Below are 24,655 nucleotides of genomic sequence, written 5' to 3'. Positions count from 1 at the left end.
AAGCCGTGTTTCGTTAAAGCCTATTTATTTTTGTTACAAGCCGTGTTTCGTTAAAGCCTAATTATTTTTGTTACAAGCCGTGTTTCGTTTAAAGGCTGTGTAAAGTTCATTTGTTTCAATGTACCGGTAGGCACCTGCGGCTTATAGACATGTGCGGCTTATTTATGTACAAAATACATATATATTTTTTAATCAGTTGGTGCGGTTTATATTCAGGTGCGCTTAATAGTCCAGAAATGACGGTATACAAACAGAGGACACTATTTCCGTACCTTAGGGAAATAATGCAATTCTTCAGGAAATGGGCGTGGCTTCACATTGTTTTCAGATTGATTTTAAGAAAATGGCAGAAAATATACAGCCGAAGTCCAATGTTAGCAAATACAAATTCATTGCTTTCACTAATTATGCCAACTAATTAATTGAGCAATGTAATAAAGTAAATACTTTTCAAATAAGTTACCTTACACGTTATGTTGGCTGACAATTTGCTACGCTGTCCTTACGAACGACATCTCAATCTTTTCATTCAAAGACTCAATCATGGACACTTTTACTGACAGTTGTCGCTGCTTTGTGAGATGTATTGTCGTCTCTACCTTCTTGCCCTTTGTGCTGTTGACTGTGCCCAATAATGTTTGTACCATGTTTTGGCGCTGCTACCATGTTGTTATGTTGTGTTGCTACCATGCTGTGTTGTCATGTGTTGCTGCCTTGCTATGTTGTTGTCTTAGGTCTCTCTTTATGTAGTGTTGTCTCTCTTGTTGTGATGTGTTTCGTCCTATATTTATATTGTATTTATTTATTTTCTTTAGTCCCAGCCCCCGTCCCCGCAGGAGGCCTTTTGCCTTTTGGTAGGCCGTCATTGTAAATAAGAATTTGTTCTTAAATGACTTGCCTAATTAAATAAAGGTTAAATTAAATAAAAAAAACATAGCATAAAATATCTAAGTAGTAATTTGTTATGCTAACTAGCTAGCAAGAGGTTGCATAGCAACAACATCAACTTTCGGTAGACCGGCAAAGAGCTAGTACCTTTGACTGAAAGGATACTGTTCCGTTTTATAGTATACTAAAATTAACTAATAGTATGTAGTATATACTCATTAAGTGTGTAGTATACCGTATGTCTATTCGAACACAGCTGTAGTGTTTAGATGTTTCTCTTTTACTTGTTTTTGTTTTGTACAGTGTTGTCTGTTGCTCCTCTCTTTTTACTGCATGCACTGCAGTCTCATCCCTGTGCAGCTCTTTAGCTTGTGCTCAGCACTCTTTAGCTTGGTTTCAGCTTCTCTATACATGTTCAATGCTTTATCCAAAGTTAAATCTTGCTCAAGCAGAAATCTCTCCTTGAGTCCATTATCAAGTATGCCACAGACTATCCTGTCTTTCTTTCATATTTTCAAATTCACACATTTTGCTCAGTGTGATGAACTCAGCCAAGTATTGGTCAAAACTGACTCCCTGTTTCTGATTATGAGAGAAAAACTTGTAACTCTCTCAAACGTGATGTTCTGGCTTGGTACAAAGTACTCTTCAAATTTAGCCATGAGCACAGTCAATGTCAAGTTTGCCTCTTCTAAATTTCAAATGCATCCTCTCCAATAGCATGCAGAAAATGGAAGCTTTCAATTTGCCATAATCTCCCCCTGCTCCACTGGCTGCTAGGCAGTGGTGTGTATTCATGGATGCCAAGGGAAGTAAGGCTTCCCCAAAACATTTACAAAAAAAAGTAAAAATATACAAAATAATTTATCTTTCATCTCTCTGTGTTTCATAATTTCCCTTCAATCCCTGTATGTATCTCACTGTAGAAAGCATCCAAGCGAAACAGTAGCCCATCTATTTGATGCTGTTTGGTCAAAAAGAGCATGATATTGTTGCCCCCCGTAGCATTGAATGCAAGGGAAGCCAGCAAGCATTTGGCCTCCCTTGATACATTTTTTTTAGAGAATAATAGCCAATCAGCATTGAGCTGAACTGTGTGAGCTCAACTGTGAATGGTCCTGGTACACCAAAAATAAGTGTCAAGGGAAGACAGTTTTGATTTGGCTTCCGACCAATCACGTCACGCTAAACATCATTGACAGAAGAAAACTTTAATTGTTGTGTTGTTCTCCGGTGGCTAGCTAAAATTGTCACTTTCCTAAATTAACAACGGTCCTGATCCAACCATACATTCATACAAGTGATGGTCAGTGCACTTTAAGTTTATTTCACCTTTATTTAACCAGGTAGGCTAGTTGAGAACAAGTTCTCATTTACAACTGCAACCTGGCGTAGAATAACGCAAAGCAGTTCGACACAAACAACAACACAGAGTTACATATGGAATAAACAAAACATACAGTCAATAATACAGTTTAAGAAAGTCTATATACAGTGTGTGCAAATGAGGTAAGATAAGGCCATAAATAGGCCATGGTGGCAAAGTAATTACAACATACCAATTAGACACTGGAGTGACAGATATACAGAAGATGAATGTGCAAGTAGAGATACTGGGGTGCAAAGGAGCAAGATAAATAAATACAGTATGGTGATGAGGTAGTTGGATGGGCTATTTGCAGATGGGATATGTAAAGGTGCAGTGATCTGTGAGCTGCTCTGACAGCTGGTGCTTAAAGCTAGTGAGGGAGATATGAGTCTCCAGCTTCAGTGATTTTTGCAGTTCGTTCCAGTCATTGGCAGCAGAGAACTGGAAAGAAAGGCGGCCAAAGCAGGACTTGGCTTTGGGGGTGACTTGTGCTGCTATGGTGACCAGTGAGCTGAGATAAGGCGGGGCTTTACCTAGCAGAGACTTGTAGATGACCTGGAGCCAGTGGGTTTGACGACGAGTATGAAGCGAGGGCCAGCCAACGAGAGCGTACAGGTCATGGTGGTGGGTAGTATATGGGGCTTTGGTGACAAAACGGATGGCACTGTGATAGACTGCATCAATTTGTTGAGTAGAGTGTTTGAGACTATTTTGTAAATGACATCGCCGAAGTCGAGGATCGGTAGCATGGTCAGTTTTACGAGGGTATGTTTTGGCAGCATGAATGAAGGATGCTTTGTTGCGAAATAGGAAGCCGATTCTAGATTTCATTTTGGACTGGAGATGCTTAATGTGAGTCGAAGGAGAGTTTACAGTCTAACCTGGAGGTTAGTTAACACAGTGTCCAAAGAAGGGCCAGAAGTATACAGAACGGTGTCGTCTGCGTAGAGGTGGATCAGAGAATCACCAGCAGCAAGAGCGACATCATTGATGTATACAGAGAAGAGAGTCGGCCCGAGAATTGAACCCTGTGGCACCCCCTTAGAGACTGCCAGAGGTCCGGACAACAAGCCCTCTGATTTGACACACTGAACTCTATCAGAGAAGTAGTTGGTGAACCAGGCGAGGCAGTCATTTGAGAAACCAAGGCTGTTTAGTCTGCCGATAAGAATGTGGTGATTGACAGAGTCGAAAGCCTTGGCCAGGTCAATGAATACGGCTGCACAGTAATGTCTCTTACCGATGGCGGTTATGATATTGTTTAGGACCTTGAACGTGGCTGAGGTGCTCCCATGACCAGCTCTGAAACCAGATTGTATAGCGGAGAAGGTACGGTGGGATACGAAATGGTCGGGAATCTGTTTGTTAACTTGGCTTTCGAAGACCTTAGAAAGGCAGGGTAGGATAGATATAGGTCTGTAGCAGTTTGGGTCTAGAGTGTCTCCCCCTTTGAAGAGGGGGATGACCGCAGCTGCTTTCCAATCTTTGGGAATATCAGACGACACTAAAGAGAGGTTGAACAGGCTAGTAATAGGGGCTGCAACAATTTGGGCACCATTTTAGAAAGAGAGGGTCTACATTGTCTAGCCCGGCTGATTTGTAGGGGTCCAGATTTTGCAGCTCTTTTAGAACATCAGCTATCTGGATTTGGGTGAAGGAGAAATGGTGGAGGCTTGGGCGAGTTGCTGTGGGGGGTGCCGGGCAGTTGACTGGGGTAGGGGTAGCCAGGTGGAAAGCATGGCCAGCCGTAGAAAAATGCTTATTGAAATTCTCAATTATAGTGGATTTATAGGTGGTGACAGTGTTTCCTAGCCTCAGTGCAGAGGGCAGCTGGGAGGAGGTGCTCTCATTCTCCATGGACTTTAGTGTCCCAGAACTTTTTTGAGTTTGTGCTACAGGATGCAAATTTCTGTTTGAAAAAACTAGCCTTAGCTTTCCTAACTGCCTGTGTATATTGGTTCCTAACTTCCCTGAAAAGTTGCATATCACTGGGGCTATTCGATACTAATGCAGTATGCCACAGGATGTTTTTGTGCTGGCCAAGGGCAGACAGGTCCGGTGTGAACCAGGGGGCTATATCTGTTCCTGGTTCTAATATATTTTAATGGAGCATGCTTATTTAAGATGGTGAGGAATTAACTTTTATGGAATAACCAGGCATCCTCTACTTATGGGATGAGGTCAATATAATTCCAGGATACCCCGGCCAGGTCGATTAGAAAGGTCTGCTCGCTGAAGTGTTTTAGGAAGCGTTTGACAGTGATGAGGGGTGGTCGTTTGACTGCAGACCCATTACGGATGCAGGCAATGAGGCAGTGATCCCTGAGATCTTGGTTGACAACAGCAGAGGTGTATTTGGAGGGCGAGTTTGTTAGGATGATATCGATGACAGAGATTTTACGGATTTGGGGTTGTACCTGGTAGGTTCATTGATAATTTGTGTGAGATTGATAGCATCAAGCTTAGATTGTAGGATGGCCGGGGTGTTAAGCATATCCCGGTTTAGGTCACCTAGCAACACGAGCTCTGAAGATAGATGAGGGAGGTCACAAGTTTTTTTAAACGAGTATGGCCTTAGTATTCCCAAGAAGACAGAAGGCTGCGATCGGTGCTTCAACAAAGTACTGAGTAAAGGGTCTGAATACTTGTACAGGTATTTTTTTTTAAATATATATTTTTTTATAGATTTGCAAAAATTTCAAAAAACCTGTTTTCACTTTGTCATTATGGGGTATTGTGTGTAGATTGATGAGGGGGAAAATAATTTGATCAATTTTAGAATAATAATGTAACAATGTGGAAAAAGTCAAGGGGTCTGAATACTTTCCGAATGTACTGTATTTAGTATAGTTTTATCTAAAAATGTTAATATTTTACAATTTTTATTTGATGAAATTCACTGAGGAGGATGGTCCTCCCCTTCCTCCTTAGAGGAGCTTCCACTGATTCATACATTAAACTCTGGCCTGAGAGGATGGAAGTTCAATATGTAGCTAGAAGTAATAGGCTAGGTTAACTAGCTGGCTAATCTTTGCCCATGAAAGGAAGTTAGACGAGCGAGCAGGGCGTAAAACATACCTTTTTTTACCAGCTAAAACGGATTAACATGCTTTGTAATATTTCTAAAACAATAAACGTATTACAGGTATGAAGTAATGTGTTAAATTGTTTAATACATTTTTTGTGACATTTTATCCAAAAGATCACAGATGAGACAAATTTGTTCACCTGCCCCTTTAAGGGCTAGAGGTTATCGTGGTAAGACGACTGAAATAATGTTTTTGCCTGTGAGGTTGAGTCTGACTAGTCAGTTGAAAGTCAAACATTGTTTTTCAACCTAGCTTGCGAACCAAACAATATAAATTGCCAAAAAACACATGGACAAAGTTTCACTTCAGTAGACTTTAGATTCAAGTAAATTATACCAACTTTTATACCTGTGCACCGTGCTTCTAAAAATGTATATTTCATTAAGCGCGAGGTGGGATAGGCTATAGTAGGCTTTGCAGTTCTTTCACTTTGTGCTATTCATTTACCAGCTATAAAACAAAACGGCAGAAATACTTTGAAAACAGCTACTGCAGCATTCATTTTGCTAGAAATGTGATCATACTTGACCATTTGTATTTACAAATGCGAGTGAAATTAAACACCCGCATTTTGGCGGATGTTAAAATTTAGGCCCTGCTAGCGAGCAAGCATTTTTGCCAGGTAGCCTAGGACAACAAAAACTAAAAAAGTGTGTACTGTTTGACAATCATAGACTGTTTCGGCAACATGAGAGAAAGAAGGATGGCATTGGTCGGCAAATCCGACCGCGACGCCATCTTGCTCCTACCATCTTATAGGCAGAAACTCAAACAGGATGTATCAGTGACTAGAACCATTCAACGCTGGTCTGACCAATTGGAATCCATGCTTCAAGATTGTTTTGATCACGCAGACTGGGATATGTTCCGGTCAGCCTCAGATAACAATATCGATCTATACGCTGACTCGGTGAGTGAGTTTATAATGAATCTCATTGGAGATGTTGTACCCACTTTGACAATTAAAACCTATCCTAACCAGAAACCGTGGATGGATGGCGGCAATCGCACAAAACTGAAAGAGCAAACCAACACATGTAACCATGGAAAGAGGTCAGGGAATATAGATGAATATAAACAGTGTAGTTATTCCCTCCACAAGGCAATCAAACAAGCGAAATGCCGGTACAGGGACAAAGTAGAGTTGCAATTCAATGGCTCAGACACGAGACGTATGTGGCAGGGTCTACAGGAACTCCCAGACTACAAAAAGAAAACCAGCCACGTCACGGACACCGACGACACGCTTACAGACAAACTAAACACCTTCTTTGCCCGCTTTGAGGATAATACAGTGCCACCGTTGCGGCCCACTAACAAGGACTGCGTCTTATCCCCGCCCTGTGCAATTGGGTCCTGGACTTTGACGGGCCGCCCCCAGGTGGTGAAGGTAGGAAACAACATCTCCACCTTGCTGACCCTCAACACTGGGGCCCCACAAGGGTGCGTGCTCAGCCCCCTCCTGTACTCCCTATTCCCTCAACGACTGCATAGCCATGCACACCTCCAACTCAATCATCAAGTTTGCAGACGACACAACTGTAGTGGGCTTGAATACCAACAACAATGAGACATCCTACAGGGAGGTGAGGGCACTGGGAGTGTGGTGTCAGGACAACAACCTGTCACTCAAAGTCAACAAAACAAAGGAGATGATCGTGGACTTCAGGAAACAGCAGAGGGAGCACCCCAATATCCACATCGAAGTGACAGCAGTTGAGAAGGGAAAGTTTTAAGGTCCTCGGCATACACATCACAGACAAACTGAAATGGTCCACTCACACAGACAGTGTCGTGAAGAAGGCGCAACAGTGCCTCTTCATTCTCAGGAAGCTGAAGAAATTTGGCTTGTCACCCAACACTCTGACAAACCTTTACAGATGCACAATCGAGAGCATCTTGACGGGCTGTAGCACAGCCTGGTATGGCAAATGCACCGCCCTCAGAGGGTGGTGCGGTCTGCACAACGCATCACCGGGGACTCAAACTACCTGCCCTCCATGACACTTACAGCACCCGATGTCACAGGAAGGCCAAAAAGATCAAGGACAACAACCACCCATCCAGAAGGTGAGGTCATTACAGGTGCATCAAAGCTGGGACCGAGAGACTAAAAAACAGCTTCTATCTCAAGGCAATCAGACTGCTAAACAGCAATCACTAACTCAGAGGCTGCTCAGAGAGTCTGCTTGGAAAGACAGTACCGTGCAGTATCGAAGAGCCCTTACTGCTGCTCGATCATCCTATTTTTCCAACTTAATTGAGGAAAATAAGAACAATCCTAAATGTATTTATGATACTGTCGCAAAGCTAACTAAAAAGCAGCATTCCCCAAGAGAGGATGGCTTTCACTTCAGCAGTGAAATATTCATGAACTTCTTTGAGGAAAAGATCATGATCATTAGAAAGCAAATCACGGACTCTTTAAATCTGCGTATTTGTAACGATCGTCGTTGGTGGAATGAGACCAAGATGCAGAGTGGGGCAGGTTAATCATATTCTTTAATGCTAACCAGGAAAAACAAGAACGAGAAAACCAACTAAACGTACAGCCTTGTAGGGCTAAACCGCAACCATACAAGAACAAGATCCCACAACATAGGTGGGAAAAAAGGCTACCTAAGTATGATTCCCAGTCAGAGAAAACGATAGACAGCTGCCTCTGATTGGGAACCACACTCGGCCAAACACAAAGAAATACAACACATAGAATGCCCACCCAAATCACACCCTGACCAAACCAAATAGAGACATAAAAAGGTTCTCTAAGGTCAGGGCGTGACAGTATTCCTCCAAAGCTCAGTTGTCTTGAGTCTACACAACTCTGCCAGGACCTAGGATCAAGGGAGACACAAGTGTTTTAGTACTGTATCTCGACACAATGAGGAAAAAAATAATGGCCTCTAAACCTTCAAGCTGCATACTGGACCCTATTCCAACTAAACTACTGAAAGAGCTGCTTCCTGTGCTTGGCCCTCCTATGTTGAACATAATAAACAGCTCTCTATCCACCGGATGTGTACCAAACTCACTAAAAGTGGCAGTAATAAAGCATCTCTTGAAAAAGCCAAACCTTGACCCAGAAAATATTTTAAAAAACATCTCCCATTCCTCTCAAAAATCTTTGAAAAAGCTGTTGCGCAGCAACTCACTGCCTTCCTGAAGACAAACAATGTATACGAAACGCTTCAGTCTGGTTTTAGACCCTATCATAGCACTGAGACTGCACTTGTAAATGTGGTAAATGACCTTTTAATGACGTCTGTCCTCGTGCTCCTAGATCTTAGTGCTGCTTTTGATACCATCGATCACCACATTCTTTTGGAGAGATTGGAAACCCAAATTGGTCTACACAGACAAGTTTTGGCCTGCTTTCAATCTTATCTGTCGGAAAGATATCAGTTTGTCTCTGTGGATGGTTTGTCCTCTGACAAATCAACTGTAAATTTCGGTGTTCCTCAAGGTTCTGTTTTAGGACCACTATTGTTTTCACTAAATATTTTACCTCTTGGTGATATAATTTGGAAACATAATGTTAACTATCACTGCTATGCGGATGACACACAGCTGTACATTTCGATGAAACATGGTGAAGCCCCAAAATTGCCCTCGCTGGAAGCCTGTGTTTCAGACATAAGGAACTAGATGGCTGCAAATGTTCTACTTTTAAACTCGGGGAAAACAGAGATGCTGTCATGCGGGACTAGGTGGGTGAGGAAGGAGTCAGGCACAGAGAGTTCCACCGGGAAAAGGTTCACTTTAATGCGGCACAAAATAACAAGCCCACCACACAGTAATGTGGACCACCCAAAACACAGGGTGCCAGGTCCAGAACACGTACACCTCTACCTAATGCACACACGTAACAAAAATACAATCCCGCACAAAACAAGGGTGGGTACACGTACTATAAATAAGGAAGCCCATTAAGCACATTCAACAGGACACAGGTGAAACTAATAAGACAAAACAAACAGAACGAAAAAGGGATCGGTGGCGGCTAGTAGGCCGGTGACGACGACCGCCGAGCACCACCCGAACAGGCAGGGGAGCCAACTTCGGCGGAAGTCGTGACAGATGCTGGTTCTTGGTCCAAAGAAACAAAGAGATCTTCTGTTGAATCTGACAATTAATCTTGATGTTTGTACAGTCTTCTCAAATAAAACTGTGAAGGACCTCGGCGTTACTCGGCGTTGACAAACATATCAAAACTGTTTCAAGGACAGCTTTTTTCCATCTACATAACATTGCAAAAATCTGAAACTTTCTGTCCAAAAATGCAGAAAAGTGTATCCATGAATCTTGACTAGAACCAGAAAATTGGATCATATTATTCTAGTGCTAGACTCTCTGGCTTCCTGTTAAGGCAAGGGCTGATTTCAAGATTTCACTGCTGTCCTACAAGGCATTACATGGGCTTGCGCCTACCTACAGTGGGGCAAAAAAGTATTTAGTCAGCCACCAATTGTGCAAGTTCTCCCACTTAAAAAAGGGGGACATCTTGTAATTTTCATCATAGGTACACTTCAACTATGACAGACAAAATTAGAAAGAAATCCAGAAAATCACATTGTAGGCCTTTTAATGAATTTATTTGCAAATTATGGTGGAAAATAAGTATTTGGTCACCTACAAACAAGCAAGATTTCTGGCTCTCACAGACCTGTAACTTCTTCTTTAAGAGGCTCCTCTGTCCTCCACTCATTACCTGTATTAATGGCACCTGTTTGAACTTGTTATCAGTATAAAATACACCTGTCCACAACCTCAAACAGTCACACTCCAAACTCCACTATGGCCAAGACCAAAGAGCTGTCAAAAGGACACCAGAAACAAAATTGTAGACCTGCACCAGGCTGGGAAGACTGAATCTGCAATAGGTAAGCAGCTTGGTTTGAAGAAATCAACAGTGGGAGCAATTATTAGGAAATGGAAGACATACAAGACCACTGATAATCTCCCTCGATCTGGGGCTCCACGCAAGATCTCACCCCGTGGGGTCAAAATTATCACAAGAACGGTGAGCAAAAATCCCAGAACTACACAGGGGGACCTAGTGAATGACCTGCAGAGAGCTGGGACCAAAGTAACAAAGCCTACCATCAGTAACACACTACGCCGCCAGGGACTCAAATCCTGCAGTGCCAGACGTGTCCCCCTGCTTAAGCCAGTACATGTCCAGGCCCGTCTGAAGTTTGCTAGAGAGCATTTGGATGATCCAGAAGAAGATTGGGAGATTGTCATATGGTCAGATGAAACCAAAATATAACTTTTTGGTAAAAACTCAACTCGTCGTGTTTGGAGGACAAAGAATGCTGAGTTGCATCCAAAGAACACCATACCTACTGTGAAGCATGGGGGTGGAAACATCATGCTTTGGGGCTGTTTTTCTGCAAAGGGACCAGGACGACTGATTCATGTAAAGGAAAGAATGAATGGGGCCATGTATCGTGAGATTTTGAGTGAAAACCTCCCAAACACACCGCCCGGGCAACGAAGGAGTGGCTTCGTAAGAAGCATTTCAAGGTCCTGGAGTGGCCTAGCCAGTCTGCAGATCTCAACCCCATAGAAAATCTTTGGATGGAGTTGAAAGTCCGTGTTGCCCAGCAACAGCCCCAAAACATCACTGCTCCAGAGGAGATCTGCATGGAGGAATGGGCCAAAATACCAGCAACAGTGTGTGAAAACCTTGTGAAGACTAACATTTGACCTCCATCATTGCCAACAAAGGGTATATAACAAAGTATTGAGATAAACTTTTGTTATTGACCAAATACTTATTTTCCACCATAATTTGCAAATAAATTCATTAAAAATCCTACAATGTGATTTTCTGGATTTTCTTTTCTCATTTTGTCTGTCATAGTTGAAGTGAACCTATGATAAAAATTACAGGCCTCTCTCATCTTTTTAAGTGGGATAACTTGCACAATTGGTGGCTGACTAAATACTTTTTGCCCCACTGTATCTTTCTGATTCGATCCTGCCGTACATACCAGAGATAACTTTATTCTCTCTCATACCTACACGTACGCTACGGTCACAAGACGCAGGCCTCCTAACTGTCCCTAGAATTACTAAGTAAACAGCTGGAGGGAGGGCTTTCTACTATAGAGCACCATTTTTATGGAATGGTCTGCCTACCCATGTGAGAAACGCAGACTCGGTCTCAACCTTTAAGTCTTTATTGAAGACTCATCTCTTCAGCAGGTCCTATGATTGAGTGTAGTCTGGCCCAGGAGTGTGAAGGAGAACGGAAAGGCACTGGAGCAACGAACCACCCTTGCTGTCTCTGCCTGGCCGGTTCCCCTCTCTCCACTGGGATTCTCTGCTTCTAACCCTATTACAGGGGCTGAGTCACTGGCTTACTGGTGCTCTTCCATGCCGTCTATAGGAGGGGTGCGTCACTTGAGTGGGTTGAGTCACTGACGTGATCTTCCAGTCTGGGTTGGCACCCCCCTTGGGTTGTGCAGTGGCAGAGATCTTTGTGGGCTATACTCGGACTTGTCTCAGGATGGTAAGTTGGTGGTTGGAGATATCCCTCTAGTGGTGTGGGGGCTGTGCTTTGGCAAAGTGGGTGGGGTTATATCCTGCCTGTTTGTCCCTGTCCGGGGGTATCGTTGGATGGGCCACAGTGTCTCCCGACCCCTCCTGTCTCAGCCTCCAGTATTTATGCTGCATTAGTTTGTGTCAGGGGGCTAGGGTCAGTCTGTTATATCTGGAGTATTTCTCCTGTCTTATCCGGTGTCCTGTGTGAATTTAAGTTTGCTCTCTCTAATTCTCTCTCTGTCTCGGAGGACCTGAGCCCTAGGACCATGCCTCAGGACTACCTGGCCTGATGACTCCTTGCTGTCCCCAGTCCACCTGGCCGTGCTGCTGCTCCAGTTTCAACTGTTCTTTTTGCACCCTCTACAACCACTGTGATTATTATTATTTGACCATGCTGGTCATTTATGAACATTTGAACATTTTGACCATGTTCTGTTATAATCTCCACCCGGCACAGCCAGAAGAGGACTGGCCACCCCACATTGCCTGGTTCCTCTCTAGGTTTCTTCCTAGGTTCTGTTCTTTCTAGGGAGTTTTTCTTAGCCACCGTGCTTCTACACCTGCATTGCTTGCTGTTTGGGGTTTTAGGCTGGGTTTCTGTACAGCACTTTGAGATATCAGCTGATGTAAGATGGGCTTTATAAATACATTTGATTTGAAATAAATTATTGTTTATTGTCAGTGTGCGCTGGAAAGGTTCCAACAAACTTGATGCACCATAGTGAACGTCAGAAGCTCTGATGGGGCAGTCGTCTTATATATGACTATACACAGACAATATATATTTGCATGATTTAGCATATTTAATTCATCATTACCATTTTGTTGTTTCATTCATGTGACCGACCAATACCTCATGAGGCTTCTTCTCTCTAAGCTGGGACCTTGACACGGAGATATCCTTCATTCTCAAAACAAGGTCTGGGCATACTGCTAAATTGCAGCTACTGATAGTGGGGATTCGTTCAGTCAGTGATGCTCAGATTAAGGTCTCCGACCTCAAACTTGTCTGGGACAGCTAAATCGATGACAAAATTGAGTAGTGTACATCTGGGTAAAATTAACACGTTGCTAAAAATTCATGACTATCGAGTCAGTAAAAAATAGTCGTTCAAAAATAACTAATTGTTTGCGAACTGCACTACACGCAAACTATAGCTGGCTGTGCATCCAGCAAACCCAATCTAATTTACGCGTTAGGACGCACTGAGGCTCCAAATTCCATTTTTAGACAAGACTGACTTCATGACAGAAATTTGCCTATTTAAACCTTGTAGTCAATGTTGACACCAGAACCATGAAGAAGAAAATTGACTACTTCAAAATGGATATTGTCTCAATGGCGCTGCCCATGCTGTCACAGATGCTATAAAAGAGCTTGCCAGCTTGTAGTCCTAAAACCCAGAAATGAGTTACCTCTGGTTCGTTCAGCCATCCCTATGTGAAAAATGAATGGGGGAAAGAATAAGGTTTTGGGATAAACACAGAATTTGTTTATTTAACTAGGCAAGTCAGTTAAGAACAAATTCTTATTTACAGTGACGGCCTAGGAACAGAGGTTTAATTGCCTTGTTCAGGGGCTGAACAACAGATTTTTACCTCATCAGCTCAGGGATTCGATCTAGGAACCTTTTGGTTACTGGTCCAACGCTCTAACCACTAGACTACCTGCCTCCCAAAAATGAGGTCTAAGGTTAACACAGGCTTAGGATATCTTATATGTTTTGTTCTATAAGATAATAGCAGCCAGTTAAAATAACCTTTATGAATTATGAAGCCTTTCTGCTCCTTTTTTATAACATTAATTTTTCAAAATTCACAAAAAGTGACTTTAGCTGATTTTCTCATGGAACAAAGGTATAAGATCTATGCCTGTGTTTGCCACAGACCTGTTTGCCACAGACCCCCATTGGCTTTGTCCAACGAACCGAACGAAATTAGTACCTACAAAATACGCGTTACTATTTCTCTCTCAATAGCAGATAGACAGAGGACTCATCGTTGTATCTCTTATGTGCTCATCTATTGACCTAACTTCCGATTTTCTCAAAGCTGCTAAATTAGCAGCTGCAGTGAGCACGTTTTCAATGTAACCGGCGGTGGACTGATACCACTGAGCTGATTATTAAAGCTAGCTAGCTCTCATGTTTTCATTGGAGAAAGTGGTGAGTTGCATACCGCCAATAAAGAAAAATGCTTCAATGAGTAGGTGTCCAAACTTGACTGGTATAATCGACTTTAGTGGGCAAATGTTCAGCTTCGATGGCCACTGGAGAAGTGTGCGCTTCACGGATTAATCGATGGCAATTTCAATGCAGATCCTGAGGCCCATTGGCATGACATTCGTCTGCCACCATCACCTTATATTGCAGCATGGTAATGCATGGCACCATTTCACAAGGATCTGTACACTATTCCTGGAAGCTGAATGTCCCAGTTCGTACCAATATTGAGCAACTTCGCACAGCCATTGAAGAGTGAGACAACATTCCACAATCAACACCCTGATCAACTATGCAAAGGAGATGTATTGCGCTGCATGAGGCAAATGGTGGTCACACCAGATACTGGCTGATTTTCTCATCAACCTCTCACCCCCTGCTTTTTTTTTGTTGAATTTTTACCCCTTTTTCGTGATATCCAATTGTTAGTAGTTACGATCTTGTCTCATCGCTACAACTCCCGTAAGGGCTCGGGAGAGACTAAGGTCTAAGGAGACTAAGCCATGCGTCCTCCGAAACACAACCCAACCAAGCCGCACTTCTTCTTAACACAGCGCGCATCCAACCCGGAAGCCAGCCGCACCAATGTGACGTAGGAAACACCATGCACCTGGCGACCTGGTCAGCGCGTACTGCGCCCGGCCCGCTACAGGAGTCGCTAGTGCGCGAAGAGACAAGGATATCCCTACCGGCCAAACCCTCCCTAACCCGGACGATGCTAGGCCAATTGTGCGTCGCCCCATAGACCTCCCGTTCGCGGCCGGCTGCGACAGAGCTTGGGCTCGAACCCAGAGTCTCTGGTGGCACAGCAACAGTAAAATCTTTGAAATTGTTATTTATATTTTTGTTCAGTGTGTGTGTGTGTATGTAAACTCAGCAAAAAAAGAAACATCCGCTTACTGTCAACTATATTTTCAGCAAACTTAACATGTAAATATTTGTGTGAACATAGCCAGATTCAACTGAGACAAACTGAACAAGTATCACAGAAATTGAATAATGTGTCCCTGAACAAAGGGGGGGAGATAAAAAAGTAACAGTCAGTATCAGGTTTGGCCACCAGCTACATTAAGTACTTCTCCTCATGGACTGCACCAGATTTGCCAGTTCCTGCTGTGAGTTGTTACCCCACTCTTCCACCAAGGCACCTGCAAGTTCCCGGACATTTCTGGGGGGAATGGCCCTAGCCCTCACCCTCCGATCCAACAGGTCCCAGGCATGCTCAAAGGGATTGAGATTTGGGCTCTTCGTTGGCCATGGCAGAACACTGACATTCCTGTCTTGCAGGAAATCACGCACAGAACGAGCAGTATGGCTGGTGGCATTGTCATGCTGGAGGGTCATGTCAGGATGAGCCTGCAGAAAGGGTACCACATGAGGGAGTAGGATATCTTCCCTGTAGAGCATAGCGTTGAGATTGCCTGCAATAAGCTCAGTCCGATGATGCTGTGACACCATGACGGACCCTCCAAATCAATCCCACTCCAGAGTACAGGCCTCGGTGTAATGCTCATTCCTTCGACGATAAATGCAAATCCGACCATCACCCCTGGTGAGACAAAACTGTGACTTGTCAGTGAAGAGCACTTTTTGTCAGTCCTGTCTGGTCCAGCGACGGTGGGTTTGTGCCCACAGGCAATGTGTTTGCCGGTGAGGACCTGCCTTAGAACAGGCCTACAAGCCCTCAGTTCAGCCTATTGCGGACAGTCTGAGTACTGATGGAGGGATTGTGCGTTCCTGATGTAACTCGGGCAGTTGCTGTTGCCATCCTGTACCTGTCCATCAGGTGTCGTGTTCGGATGTACCGATCCTGTGCAAGTGTTGTTACAAGTGGTCTGCCACTGTGAGGACGATCAGCTGTCTGTCCTGTCTCCCTGTAGCTTGGTCTTAGGCGTCTCACAGTACGGACATTGCAATTTATTGACTTGGCCACATCGGCAGTCCTCATGCCTCCTTACAGCATGCCTAAGGCACATTCACGCAGGGACCATGGGCATCTTTCTTTTGTTTTTCAGAGTCAGTAGAAAGGCCTCTAGTGTCCTAAGTTTTCATAACTGTGACCTTAATTGCCTACCGTCTGTAAGCTGTTCGTGTCTTAACGACCGTTCCACATGTGCATGTTCATTAATTGTTTGGTGCATGGGAAACAGTGTTTAAACGCTTTACAGTGAAGTTATTTGGATTTTTACAAATTATCTTTGAAAGACAGGGTCCTGAACGGATGTTTCTTTTTTTGCTGAGTTAATGTTCATATGAATCTCTTTGAAGTGAAGCGTCTCACCTTGGGAAAAACTTCCATCTCTCTCCTTTGTGTACATACAAGGGACACTTTTGGCCGGTCCATTGTGTTCGCTTTAGTCCAGACGGGGAGCTCTATGTCAGCGGATCAGAGGATTGAACACTTCGTCTGTGGCAGACAGCAGTGGGTAAAACCTACGGCCTGTGGATATGCATGCTGCCAGGTGAGGGGTCAGACAATCTGACCCTGTGGTCCATTTGAATTGGATGTCATTCCAGAAATATGAAGTAGCTAGCATTTAAACTAAGTAAATTTCTTTGTCGGTTCACAGAGGAGCTGATCTCAGACAACTGATGTCTCCTACCCGGCTACACCTGAAATAAAGGCCTGAGGTCCAGGACCCAGCAGGTCTACGCACAACTTCTGGCAGGGTCCTTATCCACTATCCCTAAATTAGACTTATGTAGGGAAGAGAAACTTGGGAGTCCTAACACACGCGCTAGGTCTGTCAGTGGTCATCCTATTGCAGATTTCTCTATTTTGATGTGACTATGAAGTGTTTGCCAAGCATCAGATGTTAGTTTTTATCAATATATAGGAGAGATGTTTACATCGTGGTACTTTGTCTCTGAATTCCTATTTTGCCATTGTTGCAGCTGTATTTCATTGTTAAATAAAATAATTTTAACATGCTGTCTCTATAGAACCATCCATGGTGCAAACTGAACAGTCACCTTGAAACTAGAATGAATTACATTAACAAAATTGTACACATCTACTATTTATATTCCTCTTCACAAAACAACAATAACAAAAGAAACAAATAACTGATGGGCAAACTTGGCAGCGCAAGCACACTTCAGAGGGAGCTTGGCACCACTTTGCGTACTATTAGAAATTGATGACCACTATGGCATTTTCTTGCCTAGTCCAAAGACAGTATCATGATTGGTCAAAGGCATGCCCTCATTCTGTTTCAGTGTGCCAGTAAAAGCCAAAGATACTATCAACTTCAACCATACTATGCTGAAGAGATGTACACAAAACATTAAGAACATCCCTCCATGACAGACTGACCAAGTGAAAGCTGTGATTCCTTACAGATGTGACTTGTTAAATATTGCAACTCAATATTAGGAAGCTGTTCCTAACGTTTGGTATACTCTGTATTTAAGCAATGCATCTTCCTGTCCTTGTTGACCTCTCTTTATGCGAGGGGAGAGAACGGTTTGGAATTGGGCTAAAATTGTCCAGCACTGATAACCATGGTCACAGATGATTTATGTGACTGATAGCACACTTTGCATAGAACATACTGGTCAACCCTTTAACTACCAGTAAGGCACTGAAGAGTAAATTCATTCCAAGATCGAAGGGGGTTAAACCAGGACACAAAAAAAGTCATTGTCCCACAGAGACCTAATGCGTTGTGGAATACATTCTGTCTGAGTTGAGGGGACAACTGTTTCTAGGGGTGATGAGGTGGTAAGTCCAAGTCAACCTCTCAGTAATTGGCTCGGAGTCGTTTGTTCTCCTCCCTCAACTTCTCGATCTCCTCCACCAGCGTGTCGTTGACCGAGTACTTCTCGATCAGACCATGGATCTCGTTCTGAAACGCAGCAAGGAACCAAGAGGTAGGTTAGGGAAATGGAACCACAATGTAGACTGGTTTAGCTAATGCTTTGTCAAGGGACTCTAAATAGTGTGTAGTGGCACGTGTGTCAGTGGAGTAGGACCAGAGGGACATGTCACTTACCAGCTGAATGTAGAACTGTTTGACCATCTCCACCTGGAGGTTCACTATGTCTCGGTGGCAGGCGTCCCTGTTGAGGAAATGGAGTTAGCCAAAAATCTACAGAACTATCGACCAGAGATGAGCAAGACGGTTCAACAACTGAGGGTGATCTGCTGTGAGAAAGTGCAACCACCTGAAGTCTTCCAGGGTCTCGTGGATCATGTTGCGGATGAACTGAATCTGCAGTGATGTGAGGGGAGCGCCTCCACCCTCTGCTCCAACAGCCTCCACTATTCTCTCTGATACAGAGGATGCTACCACTGAAGAAACTGCAGGGCCTGCTGACAAAGGGTATTTTTCATTGATTTCATCAATGTACTACCACACACTTAATGTACTTAGATAATCTCTCATATGCTCTCTAGCATACAAATACACAGTAGCCATACACAATTTAAACAGTCATGCTATTATATTATATTTGCATGTATATTATATTATATTATATCTGCAGCTGTTACCCACACAGAAAAAACAACCACAAACTCACCTGGTGCAGTAATGGGCGGACCACCATTGAGGGGTGTGTTGTAGCGCAGTTGGGCCTGCATGTCATTGGCCCTCAGGCTGGGTTCAGGGGTGAAGAACAGCTGTGCTGGTCGGCTGTGTGGGGTGGGGCCTTCACCCTCCAGACTGGAACCACCACCCTTCTCATACTGTCAATCGAACAGACAACAGGTGAAGAGCAGCTTGAACATATAGACAGGAAAAACAGACAGACTAAATAAGGGGTCTAATTTCAGGTTCTGGGGCCTCCCTACCCATCTTTGATCCAGCCCAACACTATCACACTTGATTCAAATAATGAAAGTCCTTGAATATTTTTATCAGGTCTGACTGTTTAGGTGTGGGAAGACCCTAGGACCAGAATGGAACACTCTTGGTTAAAATGGTCTGTCAGCATTCCAAATTGTACAACAGCTGATTGAATAAAGTAAACTGACCCTTTTCAAGTCCCGTGTGTCTGTCTGCGCTGGAGGCTCGGCCTCCTCCTCTTTGATTGGTTGAGGGGTCTGGAAGACAGACAGGGGGCTGTAACAGCGCCCTCCTCCAGGTGTGCCCAGTGGAGTCTTGCGGTGTGGGGGTCCACCAGAGTAGGAAGGGAGGAAGTCCAGATTGTTTCCTTTCTTCCCACTTGTTACATCTGCAGTCATTCCATGGGATTTGTAATCTGGAAAGAATGAGTGAATCAATGATCAGCTTGTACATTACAGTTAATGAGTTTGAAAAAGTTTGCAGGTTTGTGAAGCTGTGCAGACCAATGTCAACTTTGAATGTCATGGGACACAAATGGAATCTCACCCTCTCTGACTGGAGAGAAAATGTCCAGACTGTTGCGTCCCACTTTGCTGAACTTCTCCGTGCTGTTTTGCCCTTCTCCTTCTCTGGAGAACATATCCAAACTGGTCCCTATGGTGCATACAACAAGCCACAAATGTGGTCTCAATCATGTACACCAGTATAGATGATCTCCAGGGGACAGGGGAACGTTATTGAATGTTTACAGCAGTGTTTCTCAATCCATTCCTGGCTGAACCCATGGTGCACATTTTTGTTCTATCCCAGCATTAACACACCATCTTTAACTACTCACTAAGCCCTTGATTAGTTGCATCAGGTATATAACAGAGGGTTAATTAAAGAAGCACATATTTTACTCATGGTTAGCTGTGCAGGGTCCTCATGAACTTTCAATGAGAACTTGAACTGTAAAAGAGGACATGCATGGCACTTTCCACATACCATTCCCTTTGATTCCACCAGGAGCATCACCACCCATCCCATGGGCTTTGTAATCTAAAGAAAAAAGAACAACAAGCTGTCAGTTTGAAAAGAAAACAAATGAGAGAGGGTGATGACCAAATCCAAACTTAATACCAGAGAGTTGAAACTAAGTCAAAGACGAGTGGGGAGCTCACCGTCTCTTACGGGGGAGAAGATGTCCAGGCTGTTTCTACCCACGCTACTGAACTTGTCCAGACTGGGCAGGCGGTCAGCACCCGGCTGGCCCTCCGCCTCTCTGGAGACCACTTCCACACTGGAGCCTACACACACACACACACACACAATGACAACCAGCTCTCTGGACCTCCAGGCTCAGGGTACCACTGGTCTAGACAATGAATTGGAAATAGGGTGATGTTTCAGGTCAGGATGTTGGCCAGAAGTATATTTGAGGTACTAGAGCAAGTCTGACCTGTGCCCTGTGCCTGTCCATCCCCTCCATCTACCGTGTGGGGTGCAAGCAGGCTAGAGGGGGGTGTAGAGGTGGAGCTGTGGGTGGCTGTTGGTAAGTAGGTATTACCCAGCCTGGCTGAGATCCTCTTGCTTGTGTGAGCGCTGGAAGACTTGCTGGATGCCATTTTACTGGACTAATGGGGGAAAAAAAATGGGAGCTGGTTAGCTTGAAAAGGATAGGTTTAATTGATCTCAGGTTACACATTCCAGTTAAATACCTACGAGCTTCAATACGGTCCCTATTGAGCACATGATTTAAGGTTTTAGATGCATCTTTATTAGTCAGGAGCCCAGCCCATAGCCACACAATACAGAGCTTACAGCACATGCTGTCAAGATATACACACTGAACTGGCAAAGTGCATCACTCTGGGAAAATTATTACTGTAATGATGAAAGGTGACAACATTTCCTATCAAGTGAAGTAGAACACTGTCAACTCATTTACATGAATTAAGGTAAAAAAATAGTTGATTCCGAACAATATGCACAACGGACCAAAGAAAACCCACATCGTTTTGGCGCGCCTCCTTGTGCAGACAATTAGCATCCCAAAATCATTGTCTCTGTCACAGTACACCAGTGGTCCTGAACTAAAACTTCCTCTGAACTCAGCTCAAAAAAATTCAATTTGCGGGATTGAAAAGTAACATTTAAAAATGTTCAAATCTTGAATAGAACTTTTAATTCCCGTACTGGATTGAATTGAAAAGGCGCTGTGTGGGGAGCCTACCTTTAGGTGTCTGCTCTGGGAGCTCTGGAAGCGCAGGCTGGTGATGGAGGTCTTGTGTGCGGTGGCAGTCTTGGTGGGAGCGCTGAGGTTGCGCAGGTCGTACATGTACAGTCTGCCCTGGGTGGAGCCCACCGCCAGGCCTGCCCCGTCTGGAGTGAAGTCAATGGCGGTCAATGGGGACTCCACACGCATGCTGCGGAGAACACTGCGAGAGAGCACACAAAATGTCAAGACTACATTAAAGCAAAAGACCCAGCTCTGAAGTCCCTTTGCGCTGTTGAAGAACTAATTACTAGTAAAGGACCGCATCATTGAAAAAAATACAAGGTCATTTCAAATGTGAATGTGTTTGACCCCCAAAACATTGCAACAAAAGCAGCTTGCACAAAAACACCAAGGTAACAGGCTCTCTCTCAGTCATACAGTATGTCTCTATACTTGTGAGGTCAATACTAAATCCCATTTTCTTACATCTTGCTGGAGGTGTCGTAGCAGATGATCTTCTTGTCCAGGCCCACGGTGACAAAGAGCAGGTCATTGGCTGGGGAGAAGGCCAGGCCCGAGGCGGGGGCCTTGTGGGCTCCATCAAATACGTGCAGCTCTTTCTGAGTGTTGGCGTCCCACAGGACTACAGAGCCACTATCTGACACACTGCCCAGCAGGGAGCGCTTCACCACAGAGTACTTCAGGTCGTGGATGGGCTGAGGTGGGAGGAACAGTGTTATTTTAGACCTATGAGTTGGGCTCTAAAGTGTGACCATTTCAGTCATACATGCTCTTAAATATTTTGCTGTGGGACCTGACATTTTACCTTGGGAGCACTTTAGCACTTTAAGTGCCCTAGAGTTAAAAGATATGACCCACATTACAGGCACAATGTTTTTTTTCTATTGTGAATTGGCTATACATTCATTAACCATTTCGCAGGCTTTTCCAAAACCACTCGTGGGCATTTGTTTACACCTTATTCAGTCATCTAACCTTATTAGCTAGTTAACGACCTGGGTCCGACTTACCAATAGAACTTAGGCTTGCAAGTGTTTTAACAATACATCTTTCCTACAACGGCCAAAGATGTAACATGTTTCCCAAAACACCAAGCAGTTCGCTCAGTTGACTGGGTCAGCTCTAGCAGGGCAGACATTTGACAAACTGACTTGTTGGAAAGGTGGCATCCTATGACGGTATCACATTGAAAGTCACTGAGCTCTTCAGTAAGGTCATTCTACTGCCGATGTTTGTCTATGGAGATTGCATGGCTGTGTTCAATTGTCAGCAACAGGTGTGGCTGAAATAGCCGAATCCACTAATTTCAAGGGGTGTCCACATACTGTAATTACAAAAGTACGTGAAAATTGCATGTTAATGTTTTATAGTAAAAAAGATGAAGATAAGTGTTTGCAATGACAACCAATTAGTAGGCTAAATCACAATGCACACCAATGATGTCATTGGAAACTTCTTACTATAAAACATAGAAATGCACAATATTCACATATGTTGATGTTGGGGTGGTGCTGATGAATATGACGTTGAAACATTTCCCTTTAACATAATTATTCCACAATACTGATGATGGATCGGCTCCTATTGAGATATCGCCCATGGCTGCAAATAAGAGGCGGCTTATTCTTAAAATGTTTTCTCTATCAAAAAAGAAATAAATACAACACATACATGTTCTAACCCCTTATCTCCAGTGCCTGCACTATTCTCCGTACTCAAATTGCACCATTTTGTTCTTCTCCCACACCCACTCTCTTTCAATATTTAGATAATGAAGCATATGATTTTTCCATTGTCTTAACGATTGAGGATTGGTTGATTTCCAGTATATACCCCATCGGGTATCTCACTGCACTCTCATATGACATGTCTTGACATATGCAGACAGACAGATTAAAAGTATACTCAATACAGTAGTTTATATTGGATTAAGCATACATTGTTGTTCCAACATCCCCTCCATAGAATATCAGTTATTTTTAAGTCTTGGTACCAATAGCTAATATTTTTTGCTAAGTGGGTGTCAGTTAGGCTCTCTGTAAGGTTTTGTATATCTTACCCATCATATGAATATCCTTTTCTGACTCACATAAGATTCTCCCAAGATTTGATATTGAAACTTGTTTATAAGTTTCATGTATTTGAAAATATCTACATTGGTCAGTGCAAAATTGATTTTGAATCCTATCAAGGAAATGTATTTATTTCCTATTACCAAGTCATTCACGGTTTCTATGCCTTTGGTTTCCCCATGTGGGCAAATGTATTGGTGCATTCTGAAAAAGGTATCCAAGGATTGTTCAATAGGGTTTTTTGGAAGCAATATTGGTTCATATAGAATCAGTTTAAATTCCTTCCATATTTTTAAAATGTATATCTTCAAGATGTACCCATTGTTCCTCTTTAGTGCATTTAACAGTAGGTCTCAAGTAAAAGCCTTGGGTGGCAAGTTGATACAATTCCAAGTCTGGAAGGTTAAAACCACCCTAATGGAGATGTCCCTGTTCATTCTATGAGTTGTATTTGCCCATAAAGTCTTATGGATGAGAATACCTTTTTAAAGGCCTGTCTTCGGTTGGGTAGTTGGTATTACCGAGAATAATTGTAAAACTTTGGGAGCCTGCCATTCTGAAGAGGTTTATTCTACCTCTAAGATTTATGGGAAGATTCATGACAAATGAAACACTCCTGTGAGGACCAGCCATTGAAGAGTGAGACAACATTCCACAATCAACACCCTGATCAACTATGCAAAGGAGATGTATTGCGCTGCATGAGGCAAATGGTGGTCACACCAGATACTGGCTGATTTTCTCATCAACCTCTCACCCCCTGCTTTTTTTTTGTTGAATTTTTACCCCTTTTTCGTGATATCCAATTGTTAGTAGTTACGATCTTGTCTCATCGCTACAACTCCCGTAAGGGCTCGGGAGAGACTAAGGTCTAAGGAGACTAAGCCATGCGTCCTCCGAAACACAACCCAACCAAGCCGCACTTCTTCTTAACACAGCGCGCATCCAACCCGGAAGCCAGCCGCACCAATGTGACGTAGGAAACACCATGCACCTGGCGACCTGGTCAGCGCGTACTGCGCCCGGCCCGCTACAGGAGTCGCTAGTGCGCGAAGAGACAAGGATATCCCTACCGGCCAAACCCTCCCTAACCCGGACGATGCTAGGCCAATTGTGCGTCGCCCCATAGACCTCCCGTTCGCGGCCGGCTGCGACAGAGCTTGGGCTCGAACCCAGAGTCTCTGGTGGCACAGCAACAGTAAAATCTTTGAAATTGTTATTTATATTTTTGTTCAGTGTGTGTGTGTGTATGTAAACTCAGCAAAAAAAGAAACATCCGCTTACTGTCAACTATATTTTCAGCAAACTTAACATGTAAATATTTGTGTGAACATAGCCAGATTCAACTGAGACAAACTGAACAAGTATCACAGAAATTGAATAATGTGTCCCTGAACAAAGGGGGGGAGATAAAAAAGTAACAGTCAGTATCAGGTTTGGCCACCAGCTACATTA

At 43.6% G+C, this 24,655-nt stretch overlaps 1 protein-coding gene across 1 annotated transcript; it reads right to left on the bottom strand.

Moving 5' to 3' along the window:
• Window positions 1-17,124: 17,124 nt before the first annotated feature.
• On the bottom strand, window positions 17,125-22,996 carry LOC149985252 (protein NEDD1-like). Its single transcript, XM_090215434.1, has 12 exons — window positions 22,979-22,996; window positions 21,594-21,823; window positions 21,123-21,327; window positions 20,349-20,523; window positions 20,071-20,196; window positions 19,895-19,948; window positions 19,454-19,561; window positions 19,096-19,322; window positions 18,642-18,807; window positions 18,285-18,429; window positions 18,113-18,179; window positions 17,125-17,965 (listed from the first exon to the last, which is right to left on the bottom strand). The coding sequence occupies exons 1-12, from the start codon at window positions 22,994-22,996 to the stop codon at window positions 17,861-17,863; spliced, it is 1,626 nt and encodes a 541-aa protein (XP_090071560.1). The 3' UTR covers window positions 17,125-17,860.
• Between the last annotated feature and the right edge of the window lie 1,659 nt (window positions 22,997-24,655).

Source organism: Oncorhynchus mykiss, chromosome 2, assembly GCF_057628025.1.
Source record: "Oncorhynchus mykiss isolate SJ-2025 chromosome 2, ASM5762802v1, whole genome shotgun sequence".
Taxonomy (NCBI): Eukaryota; Metazoa; Chordata; class Actinopteri; order Salmoniformes; family Salmonidae; genus Oncorhynchus; species Oncorhynchus mykiss.
This window is presented reverse-complemented; position numbering and strand designations above follow the sequence as displayed.